The following is a 22,171-nucleotide window of genomic DNA, read 5'->3' as shown; positions in this document are numbered from 1 at the left end:
GAGAAAGAAAATCTGAACATGACAATCAGAGGGAAAAACATGAGCCCGTAGCCTCTGATTTTCTCTCAGTCATCAACATCTAACTTAATAGATTCTGAGTCCAGTGGGATCTTTCTTGAGTGTGTACCAGTTAGTGCACTTATACTGTTGAATGGTTTTCTCGCGTCTTTTCTATGTACACTTCACTTATTAAGGCTAAGGCTCCAGGCTTGGCCTGAGAGTTGAAGGGAAGCCCCTTCCCTTGTTGTCATTTCTTGCTGGGTCCCTGTCTGCCAATCAGGGAGAGGTGCTTCCCAATCATACAGACTGCCCCACCTTGGAACGCCTAAGAATTGAAATTTGCAGCAAGTTCAGATTTCCCCTTTTTGTTAGGAAAGGAGGGATGGGAATAATGGTTCAAGAGATGAAGAAGGAACTGTAAAAGTTAAGGTATAGAAAGAATTACAGAAAGAGTTGAGGGCATAATAAAAGATGGGTGTCTGGGCCTTGTGGCTAAGTTTCAAAGCATGGATTCGGATTGTTTGTACCATAATATTGTAGCTTAAAACCCCACATGAAGATTGCACCCACCAGTCACCTGCAGAAGAAAATTGTGTATCATATAAAGTTTTCTTGCACCTCCAAAGCCTCACACTTTTTGGTCCACAGCGGCATGGGCCAGATCTACACCAAGCATGATACAGCACAATGAAAGCGGTACATAAGAGGCAGGAGCCACACCAAGCAGGATATAGCAGTATGAAAGCGGAATATGGGATGTGTCATGGGCCCCAATAGTTTCTTCTTCGTGGTCACTGTGCATCACACATATGGGGCCTGCGCGGAGCACCGAATCGGAAAACTTCTATAGCTAAATGCTTTTGGGCCGGAACCCTCCCCCACTGTCTCACTGAGCATGCTCCGAAGGTTCTCGCCCATTCCCTCAGTTTTTCTTCGACCATCATTTTGGTCGGAGCTTCGCAAGTATTTTACCTTCTTTCATCCTTTAAGGACCTTAGTTTGACCTTTTTCAGATTTTCTATTACCTTCCTAGTGTTCATTGTACTTTAAAAAAAATTAGATAAGATAGGTTATTTTTCTTCCGCGGCAATTTTTTTGGCCACACCAGTGAATGGTGAATGGCCGTTAAGGCCCCCTTCAGGAAATGTGTGTGCTGTGGGGCAAAATTACCCCCGACTGATGGACACTCTCTCTGCTTAGTTTGTCTGGGGGAAGGACATTTGGTGCAGGCTTGCCACCATTGAATGTCATTTACTAAGCAGACGAGTAAAAACTGCACAGATCGATTTTGAGCGATATTCTGGGAAAAAGCGCTAAGAGCCACTGAAGTCCTTAAAAATCCTCTTACTACGGAGGAGGGGACGCAGCACAGAGCTCCCATAATGGTCTCTCCGGTTCATCAAGCAACTGGGTCGACCACAGAGGTTGCAAACCCCCCAACTCCAGGAGCCTCACTCACTCTGGCGGCAAAAAAGGATATCCAAGAAGGCACGAACGTCTAAGGGTGCTGATCATCATAAAAAGAAAAAGAGGAGAAAGGAGACAACAAGCTCACCGAGTCATATACCTCCTCCTCCACCGCTCCTAAACTCTCCAATTCCTGTTGCTACCGGTGCCTCAGTAGCAACATTGGTTTGTTCCCTCAAGCAGGAGTCGCTGCTGAGGGGTATTACTATGCTCTCTGAAGGAGAAGTCTTGGACTCCACCCCATCGAGAGGCATAGGGGGACTCGCAGCCTACAGCCCGAGTCACCAAGGCGCACCGCTAGAGCACAGCGAATCCCTTCTCCAGGACGTCCCACAGGCATCGGGAGGTGAGGAACAGATCCCATTCACCCACATCTCCGTGGTTGGAGTGGGATCGGGAATCAGCTTATTCAGCACTGAGATCTCGGTATGGATGGGGCGACTGGCAGTACTACTACTACTACTAATAATAATAATAATAGTAATAAATTTATTTCTTACCTGCCTCTCCATTTTGATTGAGGCAGGGAACAACAATAACGATAAAATACATAATACTTACTTAATTAATACTCCTTCATTTCTCTGTAGGAGACTGACTGTTCCTTTCAGTTTGCCGTTCTTCCGTTTGGCCTTGCCACAGCCCCAAGGGTTTTCACCAAAGTGATGGCAGTCGTATGCGCCCACCTGTGCATCCTGGGAGCCCAAATCTACCCCTATATCGATGACTGGCTTCTGGTGGCACAGTCGAGCCTGCAACTGTGACGGGATGTATCCCTTGCTAGAATCTCTGGGACTATGTGTCAACATGGAAAAATCCATACTCAAACACATGACTACGATTCAGTTCATAGGAGCAGTCCCAGACTCCACTGCATCCAGAGCCTTTCTGCCGAGGGACCGGGCATCTCGCATTGCGAGCCTTGCACACAACATTCAAACTGTGAGAACAGCAAAGGCGTTCACTATCCTGAGATTGCTAGTTCTAATGGCAGCTACCACATCAGTGGTGACTTTTGCACGACTTAGTTTGTAGAACTGGTTTATAAGAACATTCCACGTTCAAGACAATCCTCGGGTCGTGACTTTGAAACTTCCGTCCTCCGTAACACGCTCCCTCGGTTGGTGGACTAGGATGAGCAACTTGCTCGACGGTGTGCCTTTCACTCCTTTGATTCCATCCTGGTCGGTAACAATAGACGCCACTCTTATAGGATGGGGAGCTGACTGCGACAGTCTCACAGTACAAGGGAGATGGACAACGCAGGAGGCAGCGCTCCATATTAACTGGTTAGAGCTACTGGCGGTGGAAAGAGCTCTCCACTCATTCAAAGCCGTCCTGTCCAATCGCCATTTTCAGCTATTCTCCGACAACATGACAGTGGTATACCACCTCAACAAGTGTTGTGTGCTGTAGCTGCTCAAGTGTCCCTAAGGAGTCAAAACCAAGGAAAGTTCCTAGCCCAATCCACAAAGCTTTATTGCAAACAATTAACACTTCTGTAACACAAACTAGGCACCTTTATGGGAAAATCCCCCCAGGCAACGCTATGCAAACTAAGCAAAACAATTGACCATTCAAAGGAAAGAAAAGGCTTTTTAAATGTCCCAAGCTTCAAGGTGGAGGAAGGAGCATAGATGCCTTCTCATGCAATCTCTCCGACTGCTGGTAATCTTGCCGAACGTTTTAATTCCGGCGATTCCTAGCATCAAGTAATGTTTTGGAATGTTCACCCCCGGAAGTTGACTCCCTGTCTCCTGAGAGCATAGGATCTGGTCTTGAAGAGAGAGACTCTGGGAAGGGCACATTTGCAGCTGGAGGCTCTCCTGTGTGAACTTCCTCCCCCACTGGCTCGGCATCAGAATCTGTTTCTGATTGATTATCTATGTCACCTGCTCCCAACACCGGAGCCGTAGGGGCATACATGACAACAAGCAAGGAGGAACCAAGTCCTTACCTCTAGTCTATTTAACTTTTAGACTCTTGGACTGGTGCATAGACAAAAGTAGATCCTTACGGCGATCCATATTGCAGGCAAGGACAATACAGTAGCGGATGCCCTCAGTCATCAATATACTGCATGCCACGAATGGGAAGTGAGCAGCATCGTCCTACACAACCTATTTTGACGCTGGGGCCACCCCATAGTGGGGCCACCCCATAGTGGACCTGTTTGCGACAAGCAACAATGCCATCTGTCCCAATTTCTGCAGCAGACCAGGGAAGGGGCAACAGTCATTGGGGGACGCCTTTGCTCAGCTATGGCAGGGAGCCCTTTTATACCTTTTCCCACCATTCCCTCTACTGACACGGACGGTTGCGAAGATACAAACCGACAGGGCTAACTGCATCCTAATCGCCCCGTGGTGGCCAAGACAACCTTGTTTCACCAGCCTCCTCCATCAATCCAAGGGGACCTACCATCGCTTACCACCTATACCGAGCCTACTCACCAGGGAGGAGGGAAGGATCCGCCACCCAGACCTTTGCATGTTGAACCTCACAGCTTGGAGGATTCGATGATACCAATGGGTCTCCCTACCGCTGTGCAAGAGATCATCGATGCTTCCCACAAGCCAGCAACATGCAAAGCTTATGCTGCTAAGTGGTCACGTTTCTCCTCCTTTGCAAGAGAAAGGGGTTTTCAAGCCACTATAACTTCTGTCCCGCAGCTACTGGACTTTCTTCTTTCTCTCCATACTGCAGGGTTGAAAGTCTCATAGTTAAAGACTTACCTGGCAGCCATTTCAGCCTCGATAGCATCACAGTCAGTTTCTTCCTTCTCCTCACACCTTCTCCTCACACCTTTCTTACAGGGTTAACGAATGTTGCTTCCCCAGTCAAGACTTTGATCCCAACTTGGGGTCTGTCTGTCATTCTACATGCGCTAACTAAGACTCCCTTTGAACCTTTAGCAAAAGCGGACTTGAGACTTCTAACCCTAAAGACTGCTTTCTTAGTGGCAATCACATCTGCCCGCCATGCAAGAGAATTATGTGCACTAAGAATAGACCACCCCTATTTGGTTTTCCATAGGGATAAGGCTTTGCTTCGCATGGACCCCTCCTTTCTGCCAAAGGTGGCCTCTGAGTTCAACGTCAATTAGGAAGTGATCCTGCCAGCCTTCTTCCAGTCGCCAAAGTCGCCATTGAAACGGACATTTAATTCCTTAGACATGAGAAGGGCCTTGGCCTTCTATAAGGAATGTACAGATCAATTCAGACGCTCGCCCAGACTCTCTCTGTTATGGGGCACATAAAAAAGGCCACTCAGTCTCTATGCAGAGGTTAGCTTCCTGGGTGGTACAGACGATCCAACTGGCATACGAGATGTCAAACCTTGATCCCCCAGACAAAATAAAGGTGCATTCCACTAGAGCAATGGCAGCATCAGTCACATTCAGCCATGGGATCCCTCTTCATGACCTTTGTAGAACAGTGACCTGGGCTTCCTCCTCTACATTCGTAAGACATTATCACCTCGATGTTCGAGCACGACAGGATTGCTCTTTTGGCAGGGCAGTTCTTTCTGAAGTGATGCAATAAGACACCTACCCTCCACCTGTTAAGTTAGCTTGTTATTCGCCCATATGTGTGATGCACAGGAACCATGAAGAAGAAAGTCAGGTTGCATACCTGTAACTGGAGTTCTTCGAGTGGTCATCTGTGCAGTCACACAACCCACCCACTGTCCCCGCTTTGGTGTCATAACTCTGTTCGATACCGAGCTTGAAAATGTTGGATATCTACCTCGGTATTGGGACCACAATGACGGTCTCCGTTCTTAACTGAGGGAATGGGCGGGAACCCTCGGAGCATGCTCAGTGAGACGGTGGGGGAGGGTTCCCGCCCAAATGCGTCTAGCTATAGAAGTTTTCCGATTCAATGCTCTGCGCAGGCCCAGAGCCCATATGTGTGACTGCACAGATGACCACTCGAAGAACTCGTTACGGGTAAGCAACCTGACTTGTCAGTGGACTTCAATACCGCTAAAAAGCAGTAGTGTGGCTCCTGCCTCTTAGATACTGCTTTCATAGTGCTATATCCTGCTTGGTGTAGATCTGGCCATGGTAAAAGTCTTACCACTACATAGCCAGATACTAGAGTACCTATCTATCATGGGTGATTGCTGTAGCACAACCAGTCATTGAAATTCATCATTGGTGGAGAAAGGCATTTGACAAATAGATGAAAAATAAGAATGCTACATTAGAAATTTACCCTCAACACATTGATCTCTTGTGAATGGAGGCCCCCACTTCATTCTGGTCGCAGGATCAGATCCACATATGCCCAGCAAAGTATATAGAAGTCAATTTCCTCTTTTAGAATGAGTGGTGGAACACTTGTAGGTGAGGAAATTCTAGGTGTGCTTTGGAGCTACTCCATTGGTAAGAGTTTGCTTGAGCAGGATGCAGTTGTTACCTTGTAATTGTGCAATTCCTCTTCACATATTCATAACGGTGGTTTTCATATGGAAAACTTCCAATTAAAAATCATAATCATTTGAAACACTTCTATATCTTAAGTAGATCATAGAATAAGATAATTCCCTTATCTTATCTCTACCTCAGGTTGCACTATAATCCAGTTAGTTCAAAGATTCCCACTGCAGAAAGAAACTAATTACTGTTTTGTTTTGTTTTAATTACAGCTTAGTGCAATCACCATGAAAAGGAAAAAAACAGCCTCCTTGGTAGAGTTGGAAAATATTTAAAAGTAATGTTCTTCCCTACAGTTTGTAAGTTGAGACTGATGAAAAAAAGCAGTGTTGGAACATTAGAACTTATCACACATAGTGATGTGATTTTTTGCAGAAAATCTATGTTGCTTGAGCAGAGAGAAACATTGTGGTTTCCTCACAATAAACTAGACAGACAACTGCAAAAGATACAGAATGAATTAAAGCAAAGTCAGAAGAAAAGCTTTCCTCCCTTTCTTTGTGTATAAAAAGATGTACCATATACCACCATGCTTTCTCTGTTATGGTTTTAAAGTGGACATCCCTGTGAAATATCTAACTGCTGGATTGGAAGCTTTATTTTTTAACTGTATAACTGATTTATCAACTTAAATAATGTTCACTGTTAATAAACCCAACATTTTAAAATAGAGGTTGTTCATATGTAAACCATTGAACTGAGAAATTAATAATGGCATGCTTATTAATATGACATTTGTAACATTGTCATATTTGTAACACAGTTTTTCCTTGGACATCAATTGAAATCAGACAGACACTGACTCTTCTCTAGCAAGTTCCCGTTGTTTCCATATACCATTTACTACTTTAAAGCTTTTCTTTACAGAATTTAGAATATGATGTTTTCATGAGTCTAACATAGGGACTAATCAAGTCTCAAAAATAATGGTTCTGCAAGTTATGTGTATCTAAGAAATGCCTGAACCTATTCTGTGGTCAGGAGTAAACCTTTCAGGAACGATGGATGAGAAGTGGGGACTGTTTTTAGTTTGATCCTGAGGAACCTCCTCCCTCTGCAGCCTCAGGTTGTATTCCTGCTGGAGTACAGGCTGTTATCCACCCAGTAGAACTGGCTCAGATAATCAGTCAAATTAACAGGAGACTGTATGTGTAACTTTTTGATTTCGATAGTAGTGTGTCAATGTGGGATTTCCAGGAAAGGAGAACAGAGCTGAGATTTCAGGACTTCGCAGAGAAAGAAAGCTTATTAAAAGACAATAGAAGACAGAAATCATCTTGTGAGTGTGTGGTTATAAAGTATGAGTCGCTCAAGATTATCCCAGGAGGAGGAAGATGGAGACTGAAGGGATGGCAGTGAGCCAAGAACAGCTACACTGAGAAGGCAGAGAGGAAGAAGAGAGCAATGGGCTGAAAGACAAGGAATGAGGAAAGAAAAGGGACTTGTTGCCTATCCTTAGGCTGCTATGAAATGCAGGGAAAGGAGAAATCCTCAGTGCTGAGTTACATCTAAAAGCAAAGAGGAAAGTCAGATATTCTGAGGTCACAATACGGATTTCACTAGACAGAAACATCAGGAGATGAGGTACAACGACAGATACTCAGCCAAGAGTTCCAAACGTGAATTGAGCAGAGTACCTGTTCTAACGGTTTGGAGAAAACTGGAAACTTGGGGAAATAATAGTATAGATGCTGGACCAGAACACTGAACTGTATTGCAAAATGTACAGCATTTATTCACATACAGACAAAGGCACAATTCTACTAAATATTTTAACAAAAAATACAGCCATCTTCAACTAGGTCTTTATAAATACTTCAAAAAGGGGAGGAAAATAAATACAGGATTGGGCCATGTAATATAAAATAGTCATCTCTACATATACTTTATTTTTGATTCTATCTTTTGTCATGCACCTGTTTTCAAATTTGAGCAAAATGGACACCAAAGCTAGGCACATAGTGAAAAATCCTCTGTACAAGGTTTTACAAATGTAATGACAGGTTTTTTTCAATTTTTTTTTAAAATAATTAAGATCTGTACATATGAGACATGTATAACCTTTCATTCATTTAGATTGGTGTATGTGTATGCATATGCATCCAGAACCTAACAGATAGCATTCCAGTCAATATTACAAAAGTGTTTATTAGCCTACATTTCAATGTAGTGCACCAATTATAATCAAAGGGATTTCTTGGGCAGTCTGCATAAGGAAAAGGTGAAGGTTAACAAGAAATCTCAACTGTTTCCATATTAACAAAATGAATGCCGTGGTAGGTAAAGATTACTGTTTTACTTATGATTCTTCACTTATTGGATATTAAGTACGGTATGAAACTTACACAGCTGGTCAAACTGATATTTTTCCCTTCTGCAATTAGAGGATGGGGGGGAAACGCTATTTATTTTTCTCTTTCCTTTTTCTTCTTCATTTTTGGTTCAGCATTATTCAAAATATCAGAAAGCTTATTAACCTAAACATGGTGGGGAGCAAAACAGATAAGGCATTCTTTCTGCACAAATGCTAACATTCCTAATAGTGCAAATGTTATCTGATACCTCTTTCAATCTTGGTCATAACATTGAATATTTATTCAGAATCAAATTCAATTTATTCCTTCTATGGCTTGATGAACAACTCCCTGCAGGGCAGGCTAACTCACTCAACCCTCACCTGAAACACTTACTGTATTGAAAAGTGAATTCATTACATCCCTCTTTTCCTATACTTAACAAGAACTTGTCTGCTTTTAAAGCAGCAAAAACCTAGTCAACATACCTGCAAGATATGAGTAGTTTAATCAAAAGCAATAAAGCCTTTTAAAACTTAACTCATCATTTTATTTCATTTTCCAGTAGTATCCTACAATATTAATCATGTTTAGAACTGCACCCCAAAAGTCTTAACCTGCTTGTTAATCCTATTTACCCTGGCCCAAAGGCTATGTACGCATGGACTGCAGTGTGAATACAGAGATGAACTGGGGGTGGGGTGGGGGCTGTTGCAAGTGCTTCACAGTCCATTCAGTTCAATTTTTGAGAATTTCCCTGACTTCAAAGAACTTGCAACAGTCCCTGCCTGTACAGAGCTCTGTGCATGCACCACAACCACAATCCCAGTGTGCAATGAGTAGCTAGTGGACTAGGGCGATTGCATACACATTAAGGCTCAGTTTAGACAATCCTCCAACCATTTCAGGAATTGCCAACAAGCAGCAGAGTTGCAGTCCCCCCCTCCCCTGTAGACTCCCTCTCAGTTTCCTATTAAGTACTAACCATGGTTGGCTATGACATTCGAATCCTCAAAACTATAGTTAGCATTTGCCTTCCAAACAACAGTCAGAACCCCACTTCAAACAATGGCTCCTGATTCTAGTTTGGAAGGCAATCACTAACCATGTGCCAGAAACGGAAAGAGGAGCAAAGGAAGAGGAGGGACTGTGTGAGCCCACAGCTCATTTCCAAATCAAGGAGATGAATTTTGAGGGCTGATTCCCAGATTACATGATCATGGGAATTGCTGCTAATTATATCTATGATTCATGGTTTCACATACTACATTTTTCCACCCAAAGATTAGGACTGCTTGCATGTAAGAAAAATGTATTGTGTAAATCTACCTATATGTAAGTTTAGCTTTGATCATTCAGTGACTTGCATAGCAAGATGGAACAGCAGCAGTCCAGTTCTCAGCTGAAACCCCTGGAAGACTTGAGTCAAATTGCAAGGTTTCAACATATCTTTCATAGAGTTATAAACCCACCTCATTAGAGAAGAGCTTACAGTGAGAATATATCGTAAGTGACTGAATACTTATGTTGATGGATTGGGAGGAGGGCTGTCCATAAAAAAACATACACACAACTACTGCTGCTTAAACTTTTATGTCTGATTTTATATCCAAGTTGAGTCCCAAAAATTACAGCAGCCTAAAACTACCTATGTGTATTATAGATGCACTCTCATGGGTGCAGAAAATAGACTCTTAGTGATCTGTTCATCTTATTATTGCTGATGGCTTACTCTCTAGTTATTGCGTTTTTTTAATGACGTAACCAGAACACAAGCTCCTTCTTGGTCAAATCTAATCCATATCATGGAATCATGTTGTTAAATTGGCCTGAATGTAAAGCGCTACTCACATCTTATTGCCTTTCCATTTTATTCAAAAAATATACATATATATTTATTACATCCTTCTTTTTGTATAAAGTAACCCTTGCGTGTCAGAAACTTGCATATCCCAACACATACCATTAGTGCACATTGGAAAAGGCTACCAACCAGCGCCTTTAGAAATGTGGGCATATCTTCACGGCAAATTTCAACCTGTTTTACCTGTCGTGGCTTCTCCCAAGGGTCCATGGACTGTATGAGAAGGCTGCTGAAAAATCTCTCAGAATTACAATTTCCAGGAGGGGGAGAGGAAAAAGGAGGTCAGCCATGACAGCAAAACGTATTCACATTTGCAGTGTAGACATGCTCAGTCTTTCCACTTGTATTGTCATCATATTTCAGATGGGCAGGTGCCAGCAGAATACAGCAGGCTGCCAACCTACCTTCCTTCTCAGAACATGATAAAGTACTTTAAGACATAGACACCCTCCGAATGTGGAGAGCTGAGTCGTCTCATCCACTCCTTAGTCTCCCCTCAGTATAGCACAGTGTGCTGTTGTTACTATTTACTACTGGGCAGCTTGGTTCTGTCCCTTCAGGTAACTAGTAGTCATGGTAAATTCTTACCTGCTTGATAGACTTGGTATGACAACTCTTCTGGGGTTATAAATGTTTTCAGCTGCCAACCCCCCCTGAATTCTAAAACAAAAAAATGGCAGACTACTAGGACTTAGTCCTCATGCAGCCTGATGAAAGTGACAATTTAGGGGTTAAGCAGTGCAGGGTGGTTATCACCACCATATTTAACTCTTTATCCTCTTGTGTACTAACAGGTTGTGCTTCTCAGGGGCAGAGGAAAATCCTGAGTGCTATCTGCCTAAACCAGGATCTCCCCACCCAAAATCTGCCTCCATTGAGTGATTTTTATTTTATTTTTTAATTAGTGTTCAGCCTACACAAGGTCAATTTCTCTGACGCTTTCTTCAGGACAGCTGCAGATAAAGAAGGTTCAAACTTCACAGACATGAGGGTAGGTGGAGGGAAAACTCTGAGTCAAGTGCACGTAAACATTTTTCTACAGCCCAGGGAAAACAGGTTCATTGTTGATCTTGTAGCCATGTCTAAAGACCCTCCTCCTTGTCACACCAATAAATAATGCAGAGTGGAATTTTTTTTCCAGGCTGGGAATTCACTGACTCCAGTGCTGTTACTGTGTGTCACCCTCCAGTCAGGAGGCAAGGATGCTTCTCCTAATAATATCTGTCCTTCTGGGAATAGTGCTATTTGAACCAAGCCTTTGCTGCCTGCATTTCTTGTCTGGCATCTCAGTTTCTGAATCGCTCATCTCAGCATCGGGGGCATACCCGTCATTCTCACTGTCCACCTTTAGGTTGATTTTTGCCCTGTCTTTAGGGGAAACTCGACCCAGGCCCGAGTAAGGGTAGTTAGAGTTCTGCCGGCATGCCTCATCCTGCCCCTCTCCCTGCTGCTGTCTTTCCCCTTTCTTTGGAATTCGGAATCCTCCCCAGTTTTTCACAGGGCTTCTGGGTGTCGTAGGCACTTTAACCGGAGCTGGGTTATAGTTTATTTTGAAAAAGGATCCGTTGCATTTAGGCACCATATCCCTCCGGGTTCCGGGCGCTGACCTGCCACTTGGGTGGTTCACGGCCCTTTTGTTTTCTAATTGCCTCTGAGACAGTTCGTTGGATCTCAGGGGTTTGTGGTTGTGTTTGGGAGGTTTCTCCTTCAGTTCTACCTTCATATCACAATGGGAATGATTGTCTCTTCTCTTCCTGTGGTCGGCTGTAACAACCCCATTCTTCTGTTGTGCTGATCCAATTTGTGCTTCTGCAAAGGTCTTTTCAAAGCTAAAAAAGCTACCAGGAGTCGCGAGGCCTTCCCTTTGGCTGGGCTGCTTAAGGAAAGGTTTGTCATCATGCCCAGAACTCTTCCTCATTCGTTCCCTCTTCTGTGTTTTTTTCAGAGAATGGCTCAATGACATGCCCATTTGCTTTCTGAAAAAAGCTGAATGCCACTTCAAGTCCTCTATCTTAGGTGCGTCTGGGTCCAGCGGTGAACTGTTGAAGAGCACCATATTTTCCATAGAGGAGAAAGAGGAAGGCATGCCTAAAAAGACACAAACAAATGTGTTCATGGTTATCTGACACAGGTTGCAACTATTTTTGAGCTTTGCATCTGACATGGCCTTTTCTAAAAACCCTAGTTTGGATCCAGAACTAAGTTAGTCGTACTTATGTCCCCGTTTATTTCAGTGGAAACTAAGTCATGATTAACTTGTCATGACTTACTTGCCCAATGATTTCATTAGGACAAGTTCAATTAAAGTAGTCTGGATCTAACCCTCCATTTTACTTTTTCATATGTTCTTTCTTTCTTTATTATTACATTTATTTATTTATTTATTATTACATTTAAAAGGTTTTCCTGTAGTACAGCTAAATCATAGCAGCTTAGCCAATATATCTTCTACAGAAACGTAAGATACCAGTTTGACAACAAAGAGTAGCCTCCCCCAAGCTGGTGTCCTCCAGATGTTTGGGAGTACTGGTCCCAGGATCCATCACCATTGGTCATGCTGGCTGGCTTAATGAAAGCTGAACCCCAAAATACCTCAAAGGCACAGGCTGGGGGAGGCTGAAATGAAGCACGTGAGCTGCCAGTGTCAACAATTTTAATTAATGGCAGGAGTTTTAGTAGGGTCTCTGAAAATCCACCGTTTAAATCTATGCCGCTTCATATCAGAGACTGATCTCTATATTCATAGAATCATAGAATAATAGCATTGGAAGGGGCCCATAAGGCCATTGAGTTCAACCCCCTGTTGAATGCAGGAATCCACTTTAAAGCATACCTGACAGATGGCTGTCCAGCTGCATCTTGAATGCCCCTAGGGTGGGAGAGCCCACTACCACCCTAGGTAATTGGTTGCATTGTCATACTGTTCTAATGGTGAGGAAGTTTTTCCTGTTGTCCAAAGGGAAACTGCTTTCCTGTAACTTGAGCCCATTATCCCTTGTCCTGCACTCTGGGATAATCAAGAAGAGATACTGCCTCTCTTCTGTGTGACAATCTTTCAAATATTTGAAGAGTGCTATCTGGCTAAACATGCCCAGTTCTTTCAGTCCCTCCTAGGGCAGTGTTTCCAGACCCACCCACCCCCAATCATTCTTCTTGCCCTCCTCTGAGCCCCCTCCAGCTTGTCTGCATCCTCTTTGAAGTGTGGTCCCCAGAACTGGACACAATACTCAAGTTGAGGCCTAACCAGTGCCAAATAGAGGGGAGCCAATACCTCGCATGGTTTGGAAGATATACTTTTTAAAGATAGGGACAACATTAGCCCTCCTCCATTCCTATTTGGTTACATGGGGGGATTACTGTGCAGATAAAATATTAAATGCAGAGAAACTGCCTGGCTGAGGCAGCTGGAGGAACACTCCAACTGCCTCATCTGGGGCCACTTCACTCACAATGTGTCCTCTCCAATGGGTGGACCAAAATCTTATGCTCGATCCATGAAGAAAAGTCCAATGAAAGACAGACGTGTTTAAACCCTATTTAAGTCAAAGGTACACTGGATCTGATCCTAAGTGTACTTAATTTGGAAGTCTGATTGATTTAATATGAACTTGCTTCCGATTATGCATCCTTAGAACTGTAGCCTTTAAGTACTTATCTATATACTTAATAGTCCCATTAATTTCAGTGGAACATCAGCCTGTCTATATCCCCTTGTTTTCAGCAGGGCAAAGTTAACTCTACCACTGAAATCTACTGGCCTTTCCAGTGGTGCATAGTCTTCATTTTGTGGAAGTTCCTGTTGAAATCAACTGGACTTTGTGTAAATTCAGAATCGTTACATTTAAGCTTAGAGTCCAAACAGGATTACAGTCAACATAACTTTCAAGGGGAAAAAAACCAGGATGGGACACCCACACTCACTTAAGTCTGCCTACTGATTAGCAGTATGACTCAAGGCTAGGTTGCACAATCGGTGACCCACCAAATTATATGCAGCCCAGCACTTGTGTACGGCAGCCCTCCAGGGGCTCAGTCAGCCGGGTTTTGCTACCTGCCTTCAGACTCCAGAAATGGAGCAGGGTCAAGAATTTGGCAGGCCACGATATATTGTGGCTTTGGCTTGAGGTGTTAAAACCAACCTGTACAGACCTGTCCAAACAAATACTAAATGGAAACGGTGAGCTGGCAGACATACATGATAACTTCCTGTACAATATAGGATTCCTAGATCACTAGATTAAATAGGGGTTTTCACTGTGCAGCAACAGTTAGATCTTACCGCACACACACAAAAACCCTCTTAGGGCATACAAACAGCCGTGCCGGTGCAGTCTCACCAAACCTGGTGTTAAGCTGGCATTGCAAGAATTTTGCAACAGCACCACAGACGAAAAACACCAGTGCCAATGTTTCAATAATTGGGTTTTAAGGCTACTTCAATTGGAGTAGCTGATTAATGACTGAAATGGGAAGGTCATTCAGCTGTAGCAGTTTCCTGCTGAATGGGCGCTCCTGCCTTTGAAGAACGTGTAGTTACAACTCAGCTACCTATTTCTTCAGGGTTTGTGCTTTTAAAGCACTTTCTGACTGGCAAGCCACATTAAAGAAAGGTCGTGGTTCCATTTAGTTTCTGACTGTCTCCAAAGCACTTTGCCTGTCAGAGCAAGACACTCAGGTTTAAAGAATGCGATAAAAAGGCAGACTTTTCTAGCTCAATTCATTTTTAACATAATAGACTCCCGGAGCACAGTTCTCTTGGTAGTATTTTTCTCCTTGGGCATTTGATACATTCCGATTATTGTTGAAGAGAGTCAAGTTGTCAAGCATTTGGAAGAGGAGGTTAAGCGTAGTGAACGAGGATGCATTGTCTTATGACATTTATGCGCCCCTTGCTTTATAAAGAAAGAACAAAAATACTTTCCAAATGAATACCGGGGGTGGGAAGTGATATACCTTGTTTCATAATCTGGACCAGAAAATGAAAGTATTATCCATGTGGGAGCAGTGAACATTAAATAACATGTAACATATATTTATTTTAACGAAAGTACTGATTTTCATTAAAAATGACTCAATTTTTCCATTTGAGATGATTTAGGTTTTGGAACTGTGACTTCCACCAAGTCGGTTCCAGACGGTTGTCAACTTGGAGTGTAGGGAAAGAATCCCTTTTCTGTGTCTCTCCTGCTTTGCTACTAGTGACAGGGCTCCTGCATCTCTAACAGTGATATTGAAAAGGGAATTTCAGCAGGTGTCCTTTGTATGCGTGCAGCACCTGTTGAAATTCCCTCTTCATCACAACCGTTAAAGCTGCAGAAGCTCTGCCCTCTTTTGTATCTGGTCATGTTAGGCAGGGCTTCTGCAGCTTTAACGGTTGTGATGAAGAGGGAATTTCACCAAGTGCTGCACGCATACAAAGGACACCTGCTGAAATTCTCTTTTCTGTGCAACTGTTAAAGATACAGGAGCCCTGTCCTCCTTTCCATATGGTCACCCTAGTAAAGCACTCCTGAAAACAAAATAAAACCTTTCTTGTCTACTGAAATGACAAAAACTGAACAAACCATTAAACTCACTGCACAAATATATAATGTTAGTTTTAAAAGTGAGCCAGTTAAACATTAACTTTGTCTTAGCTGGGTCTGAGGGGCACAAATATAGTTTAACTACTAACTACTTCACTTGCCACTCAATCTACAAAGGGAAATACTATACTGGATTTGTTGCTAATAAGTTGCGAGAATATTAGATATGAACACTTCTATATTATTCATATATACCCAGGTTTAAGTGATCATGAATTAGTTTAAACTGATCTAGGTAGAGAACCAGCTGAACAAGAACTGCAATTAACATGCTCGATATCAAAAGGAACTGTGAGACGTGTCTGTGAAAGGTTTGGCTAGAAAGGTTTGGCTGAAATAAGAATTAATTTAAACCAACCAATGCATATCTTAACAACAACCTGCATACTGAATAGGCAGGATATTCATCAAAAGCAGAAAGCCCATAAAAATGGGAGATCTATATAATGGAGATTAAACGATGTGGGAGGAAAGTAACTGCCAGGTAATTACATTCAGTCTTACATAGAGTATAATATAAATAGCAGGTGATTACATTTTGATATAAAGAAAAAGAGTATAAACAGATCAAGTGGGACCAGCATGTGCTTTACATTAGGGGTACGCTCTGCTCCATTACGGATCCCCAGATCTGAAGTGGAGCGGGCCGATCCGGACCTCCTAAGCTCGGTTCCGGAGCGGAGCGGGGGAGGTCCGGATTGACCCGAAGGGTTTCAGGCCCAATCCAGAAGGTCCGGATCGGGATCAGAAGTGGTTCGGGGAGGGCGTGCGCAGCCCTACTTTACATCAAAAGTGGACGGTCTGCGGCCCTCTACAAGCAATCAGTTGAGATCTCTGGCAAGAGAATCTGTCCCTTCCCCAGCAGCCCAATGGATGGGGAAGAAGAGGGAGTGAGAGAGAATGGAAAATTAGGGAGGGAGGGAGTCCCGCCCACTGTTGATAGGCATCGCCTGACAGATTACCCCTTGGGTAATGTGTTGTGAAGCGCTTTGTCTATTGGGAGATATAGAAACGTAATAAATAAATAGGGCAGGAGTGGGGGATCTCTTTTGCACCAAGGGTCAGATTCTATGCCTTCTGGCTCATCCTCCAGGGGCGGAGTGGGTCCTCCCCCCTCCCTCCCAAAGCTCCCCCCTCTGACATCATAGGGGTTCCTTTCTCTCTGCAGAGGCACGGAACACCTGCCCCTTTCTCTGTGCTGAGAGTCTTGGAATGACCAATCTTGCCTCTCTCTCTCTCTCTCTCTCTCTCTCTCTCTCTCTCTCTGTGCAGACAATGAATAGTCTCTGCACCGAGAAAGGACAGAAAGACAGTTACTTTCTAGTGTTGGAAGAGGACACACACACACCTTGTTATCTCCAATCAGTGATTCTCTAGTGCTGGAAATCCCCTGGCTGCCTTTCTTTAGCACTGGGAGAGAGGCCTGGGCGAAAACCACAGTCGGCTGGAGGTTCTCTACTCTTACCCTAGGGAATGCAGACAGTGTTCCCCACTCTTCCTTTCCATACAATTATATTAAGCACTACTATGCGGAGAGGGAGAGGTCCAGGTTGAAAGGTGTGGGTTGATATGTTAACACATCTGAGCTGCAGAAGTGTCACATATTGCAGTTTGTGAGGGAGAGCAGATAATCTCAGTCCAATAATATGAAAAGAGCAGGCAAGTGGCAAGTCATATAAATAGGTCTACCAATAATGATGTTTAATAAGGTTTTAATAAAGCCATCCTGAAGACCCTCAGACAGAGGGTCAGAGAAATTATCAGAGCCTTTCAAATATTAAACATTTGATTACTGGGTCTCCCGCCCACCCCCAGTTTGCAGGTGGAAAGAGTTGCAGTTTGCATTTCAGAATATAAGAAATGCAAGCCAATAAAATTCATTATAGTGCAGTATAACAGCACTACAAGCATTAATTCCAATTCCACACCACTATGCCAACACATTTTGCCATGCCATGCTCAGAAACAGCAGAACTCACCTGAAACTCTTTCATGCTCCACAAGATTTGTGTAGAGATTGAATATCTGTTCCTGGACTTTGCAAACAGATCTTTTAATTTTTTCCCGTCGGGTCACCATGTACGTGAGGTTTCGGACCTAAAAAAGAAAACAACCACAAAAATGTCAATTATTACTGAGACTCATGTAAGAGAAACATATCCATTATTTTGAAGTTTCCTAGAAAAAGAAAATGGGGAAATTTGCACACTTCTTTACCTAAGAAGAAAGATCCTCAGGAATCAGGATTTTTTTTAAAAAAATGTACCATTGTGGCTCTTGAACAAAAACATGACTTGTGATTTGAAATAGAAAAAAATTGAGACAGCAGTGGTTTACTTCTAAAATGGGGAGGAAGCTTGGAGATTCACTCCTTCCAGCACCTCCATCCAGTCCCACAGATGTGTGGCTTGTTATGATTACTCAGAGGTGAAGGAAAGGCGTGCAACACACGTGCAAAAGATCTCTCTTCTTTATTGCTACTTTGCACATTCAAGAACTAAGCACCAGCATTCCAAACAAGTTCCACCCCACAACAGTCAAGCACGCAGGTGGCCTTTAGACCAGTGTCACCTCCTCCGAGCAAGTGTCCATACTGCATTCAACCAACAACCCCCAAGAATCTGCATTAGCTGCCCAATAAGACTGAATAGTCATTGCCACAAGTTATCAGAGCTACACCCCACTCATGAGCACTTCTCCGTCCTGGTGCTCTCCAGCTGGATTGAGCTCCCATCATCCCCACCCAGCACCGCCATTGGCACAGCTGCAGGGCACCAGGATGGGGAAGGCTCATGTAGGAGCGCTTGGGCAGACATAGAGCTCTCTCACTCACAAGGGTTTCTCTGTTCCCTTTAATGGAGGAGAGAGCCCTGCAAGGCCAAAGACATGCTTTTGTAAGGTGCCCACTCCACAGAAGTCACTTGGGAAGCCTGCTTCAAGCAGAACATGTCTAGCTCGATCCTCCCAGAGTGCAAGACACGGAATAACAGGCTCAAGTTAAAGGAAACCAGATTCCAGCTGGACATCAGGAAAAACTTCCTGACTGTTAGAGCAGTACGACAATGGAATCAGTTACCTAGGGAGGTTGTGGGCTCTCCCACACTAGAGGCCTTCAAGAGGCAGCTGGACAACCATCTGTCAGGGATGCTTTAGGGTGGATTCCTGCATTGAGCAGGGGGTTGGACTCAATGGCCTTGTAGGCCCCTTCCAACTCTGCTATTCTATGATTCTATGATCAACCATGGGCCCCCCACAATCTTACACCTTATTACAAGCGCTTCTCCCATCCTCACCTTGCTATGTGTGCCTCTCGGGCAGGAGACAACAAGCACAAAAGGTGTGGATGAACATCCCTGCTAATCGTTTTCCTTTCATGCAATGAACACTTCTGTGCTGGGGGGGGGGGGGGGAGGCCTTTTCCTCAACCTGGCCCAGCAGCCCCAGCAAGCATGGCCAACGGTTAGCAATCCTGGGAGCTGTAGTCCAAAATATCTGGAGGCTACCAGGTTGGGGAAAGCTTGGATAGACAGTGGCAGAATTGAGGTTTTGACTCAAGAGACTGTCTGCAGAATTAACAACTCTTCTTCTTCCCTAATCACCCTTGTGGTGGGGGCGTAAGTGTGGGCCCCGATCCAAGGGCCACATGCATAGACCAAAAGCCCAGTTCATCTATCAGCTGCACAGAGCCTAAAAAAGGCATCTGGAATTTTGCATCTGAGTCTAGAGCATTTAAAGTATTAGGATTCTGCCCTTGGTGGGGCAACCAAAACAAACTCTGTGCTCCACACCCATGAAGGAACGCAGGAGCTTACCCTCTCCAAATCCTGACGGAGGTGGGTGAAAAGCTGTAGTCGCCTGAACAGAACGTCCTGCTCCCGCTTGGCTAGATTGTCCTCTTCATCTTTCTTTGGGGTGATCAAAGGTTTGTTGAAGTTCGATTTTCTCTTCAGCTTCCAATACTGATACAGGAATTCTACGGAGTCCTCTGGGAGCTGCAGGGCCTTGGCTACTTCCGAAGCGTTGACAAAGGCATAGAACTCATCCTCCAGTTGTTGAAGCTTCTGCTTGCGAACACTGACCCTGTGGGCCTCCTCCTGATTTTGATCCAGGCTGTCAAAGGGCTCGATGTGAGCGGGAGGAGAACTGTCTGGGGCCCCGTTTTCGGTCTCCTGGCTGGTGAATTCACTTTCTTCATCCGGCTTCTTGGTGGAACTGTGCTTTGGGCAGTAGGACTTGAACTTGACTTCATCGTTGTCCGCCAGAATGGTCTTCATCTCCAAGCCGCGGTCGAATGCACAAGTGACGTGGAAGGCTGTGCGGCAGTTTTTCACTGAACACTGCAGTGGAGGGAAAAAGAGGAAGTTACGAGTCTTAAACAACCAGGGAGCATCAGTAGCACTAACCAGCACTATTGGCATTGCGCTAGAGGTTGTTTACGCTAACGCAACGTAATTTATATTGGCGGTAGCTTCACATTGGATACTGCTCTGAATGTTTATGCATGTATACTTTGGAGACTGTGAAAGAGCAAACATAAGCTTTTGAGAGGCGTTTGCATTTTATATACAGCTACTCATTATAAGCCGACTCAAGTGCAAGAGGAGGTGAGATAGAAATATATTCAAAGTGGCTTGAATCTTAAGAACTGTGAGTGGAATTTTGCAAAAGTAACAGCAATTTCCTGCCTTCTCTTCCTCATTACAGTTCCTTGTGTATCCCAAAAACTCCTTCCTGGCTGTTGGGAGACCTTCTATAATGGCACTCAATGCAGTGGTGGGGGCTGTAAGTGCAGAGGGTAATAACTGTAAATCAGAGTACCAACCCCTCACCCACCTGCTGTATGAGCGGAAATAGCCAAGAGAGTAACTTTTGGTGAACGACAAAATTAGCATTAGAATTAGGCATTTGTTGCCAATCATAAAATGCCACTACTTTAGGTACGTGGATCTATAGGTATATAGGATGAGGACCAAAATGCATTTTCACCACTGTTAATGACACTGAATTGACGTAGATCAGGGTACTTTGGCTTCACTGGATTGTGCAATGTAATGCTCATCTTTCCAGTATCTTGAATATATAAGTTATACCAAGCTGGTTCACCTAGATCAGCACCCTGTCTGACAGCACAGACAGATGCCAAAAGAGAGAGAGAGAGATTCATAGGCAGGGCATGGTGGTGATATGCATTCCCTGTTGAGTCTTGGCATTTGGTAATCAGAGACATGTTATTTACTTAAGTTATCTATAACCTGATTTTCAGTGTGATTCCCAAGGTTTCTTCCCATGTAAGTTTTTTTAAAAACTAGATTGTAAAGTAAAGCATAACATAATTTTTTAAATTCAGCGTAAACAACAATACCATCAAATAGTCTATCATCTGAGAAGCTATTTAGAAGCCTGGATAGACAGAAGTGTTTCCCCCTGAAGCCAGTCAAATTAGAAACAAGAAGGTGCCACAATCCAAAAGGCCCTCTCCTCCCTGATGGCTATCCACCTCCCCTCTGAAGATGGAGCACCCCAGAGATGGGTCTCATGCAGATCTTAACAGAGGTTTACCATATCTAAAAGTGATCATCATAGCTAGCATCCACCAGTAGTCCATGGCCAGATCTACACATTGTGACAAATCATTACGATCTCATCATGGTAACGCTATATCCCTCTTGCGCATTTATACCTCCTAGGACACACAATGACATTTGTTGCGGTACTTTGGATAACGTGACATAAAAAGCAGGAAATAACACTACAAAAGCAGTATATGCAATGTGTAATGTAACCCAACAGTTGCAAATAGTTTCTATTGCAGAGTGTGCTCCAATAGGCATTAACTGAAAGTTTCCTTTAACCCTCAGCATTCCTTTTGTCCCCTTTAGGGCTCTGCTCTGAAACTCCAACGAGAATAGATTGTAAGAGTAAAACAGTATCACTGACATTCGTGATGAGAGGAATATACCACTCTTAACCTGGATGGTAACTAACCTGAGGGATACACATGCTGCAGGAGGATATTTATACAGTTCCTTTGTCAAATGAGCCAATTACCCTGCTCCTCGTTTCCCGCTCAGGTTGACTCAGCCTCCAGATGCCATGGAAAAGTGCACGGCGGGGTTCAAGCTGCAGAAGCTTTAGATACATCCACTTGAATAAAATCAGCACTGAGGCATAATATGAAACATGGCGGGATGTGCGCTGCCTTCCTCAATAAACCTTCTCTGACAAACAGGCCGACGGAGGCTTGAACAGTTTCTCCATGCAATAAAGCTCTATTTTGCTATGGGTTCTAAGTGACTGCAGTTTCACCCAGCTCTTGCTGAGAAAGCACGGGCAAGGATCTATGGCCAGGAGAGAGATTTAGTTAACTTTGAGATGGGGTGGGTGGGATATTTCACACAGACTGTCACCTTTTGAAATGATTAGAAACATAGAATCATAGGCCTTAGCTAGACCTAAGGTTTATCCCGGGATCATCCCTGTTCATGTAAATGACTCAAAGGGGATCCCGGGAGCAGGCAGG

The 22,171-nt window shown here is 43.8% G+C and overlaps 2 protein-coding genes across 7 annotated transcripts in view; one reads left to right on the top strand and one right to left on the bottom strand.

Annotated features, from left to right (window-relative positions):
* SCLT1 (sodium channel and clathrin linker 1) overlaps positions 1–6,578 on the top strand; it is a 62,949-nt gene extending 56,371 nt beyond the window's left edge. For all 3 annotated transcript variants that reach the window (XM_063135519.1, XM_063135521.1, XM_063135518.1), the window contains exon 22: positions 6,121–6,578. In XM_063135519.1, the coding sequence (XP_062991589.1) occupies positions 6,121–6,183 (63 nt within the window). In that variant the 3' untranslated portion in view covers positions 6,184–6,578. The remainder of the gene's footprint in view (positions 1–6,120) is intronic.
* A 1,040-nt stretch (positions 6,579–7,618) lies between these two features.
* JADE1 (jade family PHD finger 1) overlaps positions 7,619–22,171 on the bottom strand; it is a 75,195-nt gene continuing 60,642 nt past the window's right edge. For all 4 annotated transcript variants that reach the window (XM_063136211.1, XM_063136212.1, XM_063136213.1 and 1 more), the window contains 3 exons: positions 19,464–19,988; positions 17,631–17,748; positions 7,619–12,154 (listed from right to left, as the gene is read on the bottom strand). In XM_063136211.1, coding sequence (XP_062992281.1) covers positions 11,256–12,154; positions 17,631–17,748; positions 19,464–19,988 — 1,542 coding nt within the window. In that variant the 3' untranslated portion in view covers positions 7,619–11,255. The remainder of the gene's footprint in view (positions 12,155–17,630; positions 17,749–19,463; positions 19,989–22,171) is intronic.

This window comes from Elgaria multicarinata, chromosome 10 (genome assembly GCF_023053635.1).
Source record: "Elgaria multicarinata webbii isolate HBS135686 ecotype San Diego chromosome 10, rElgMul1.1.pri, whole genome shotgun sequence".
Classification (NCBI taxonomy): Eukaryota; Metazoa; Chordata; class Lepidosauria; order Squamata; family Anguidae; genus Elgaria; species Elgaria multicarinata.
The sequence above is the reverse complement of the archived record's forward strand: the minus strand, read 5'-3'. Positions and strand labels throughout refer to the sequence as shown.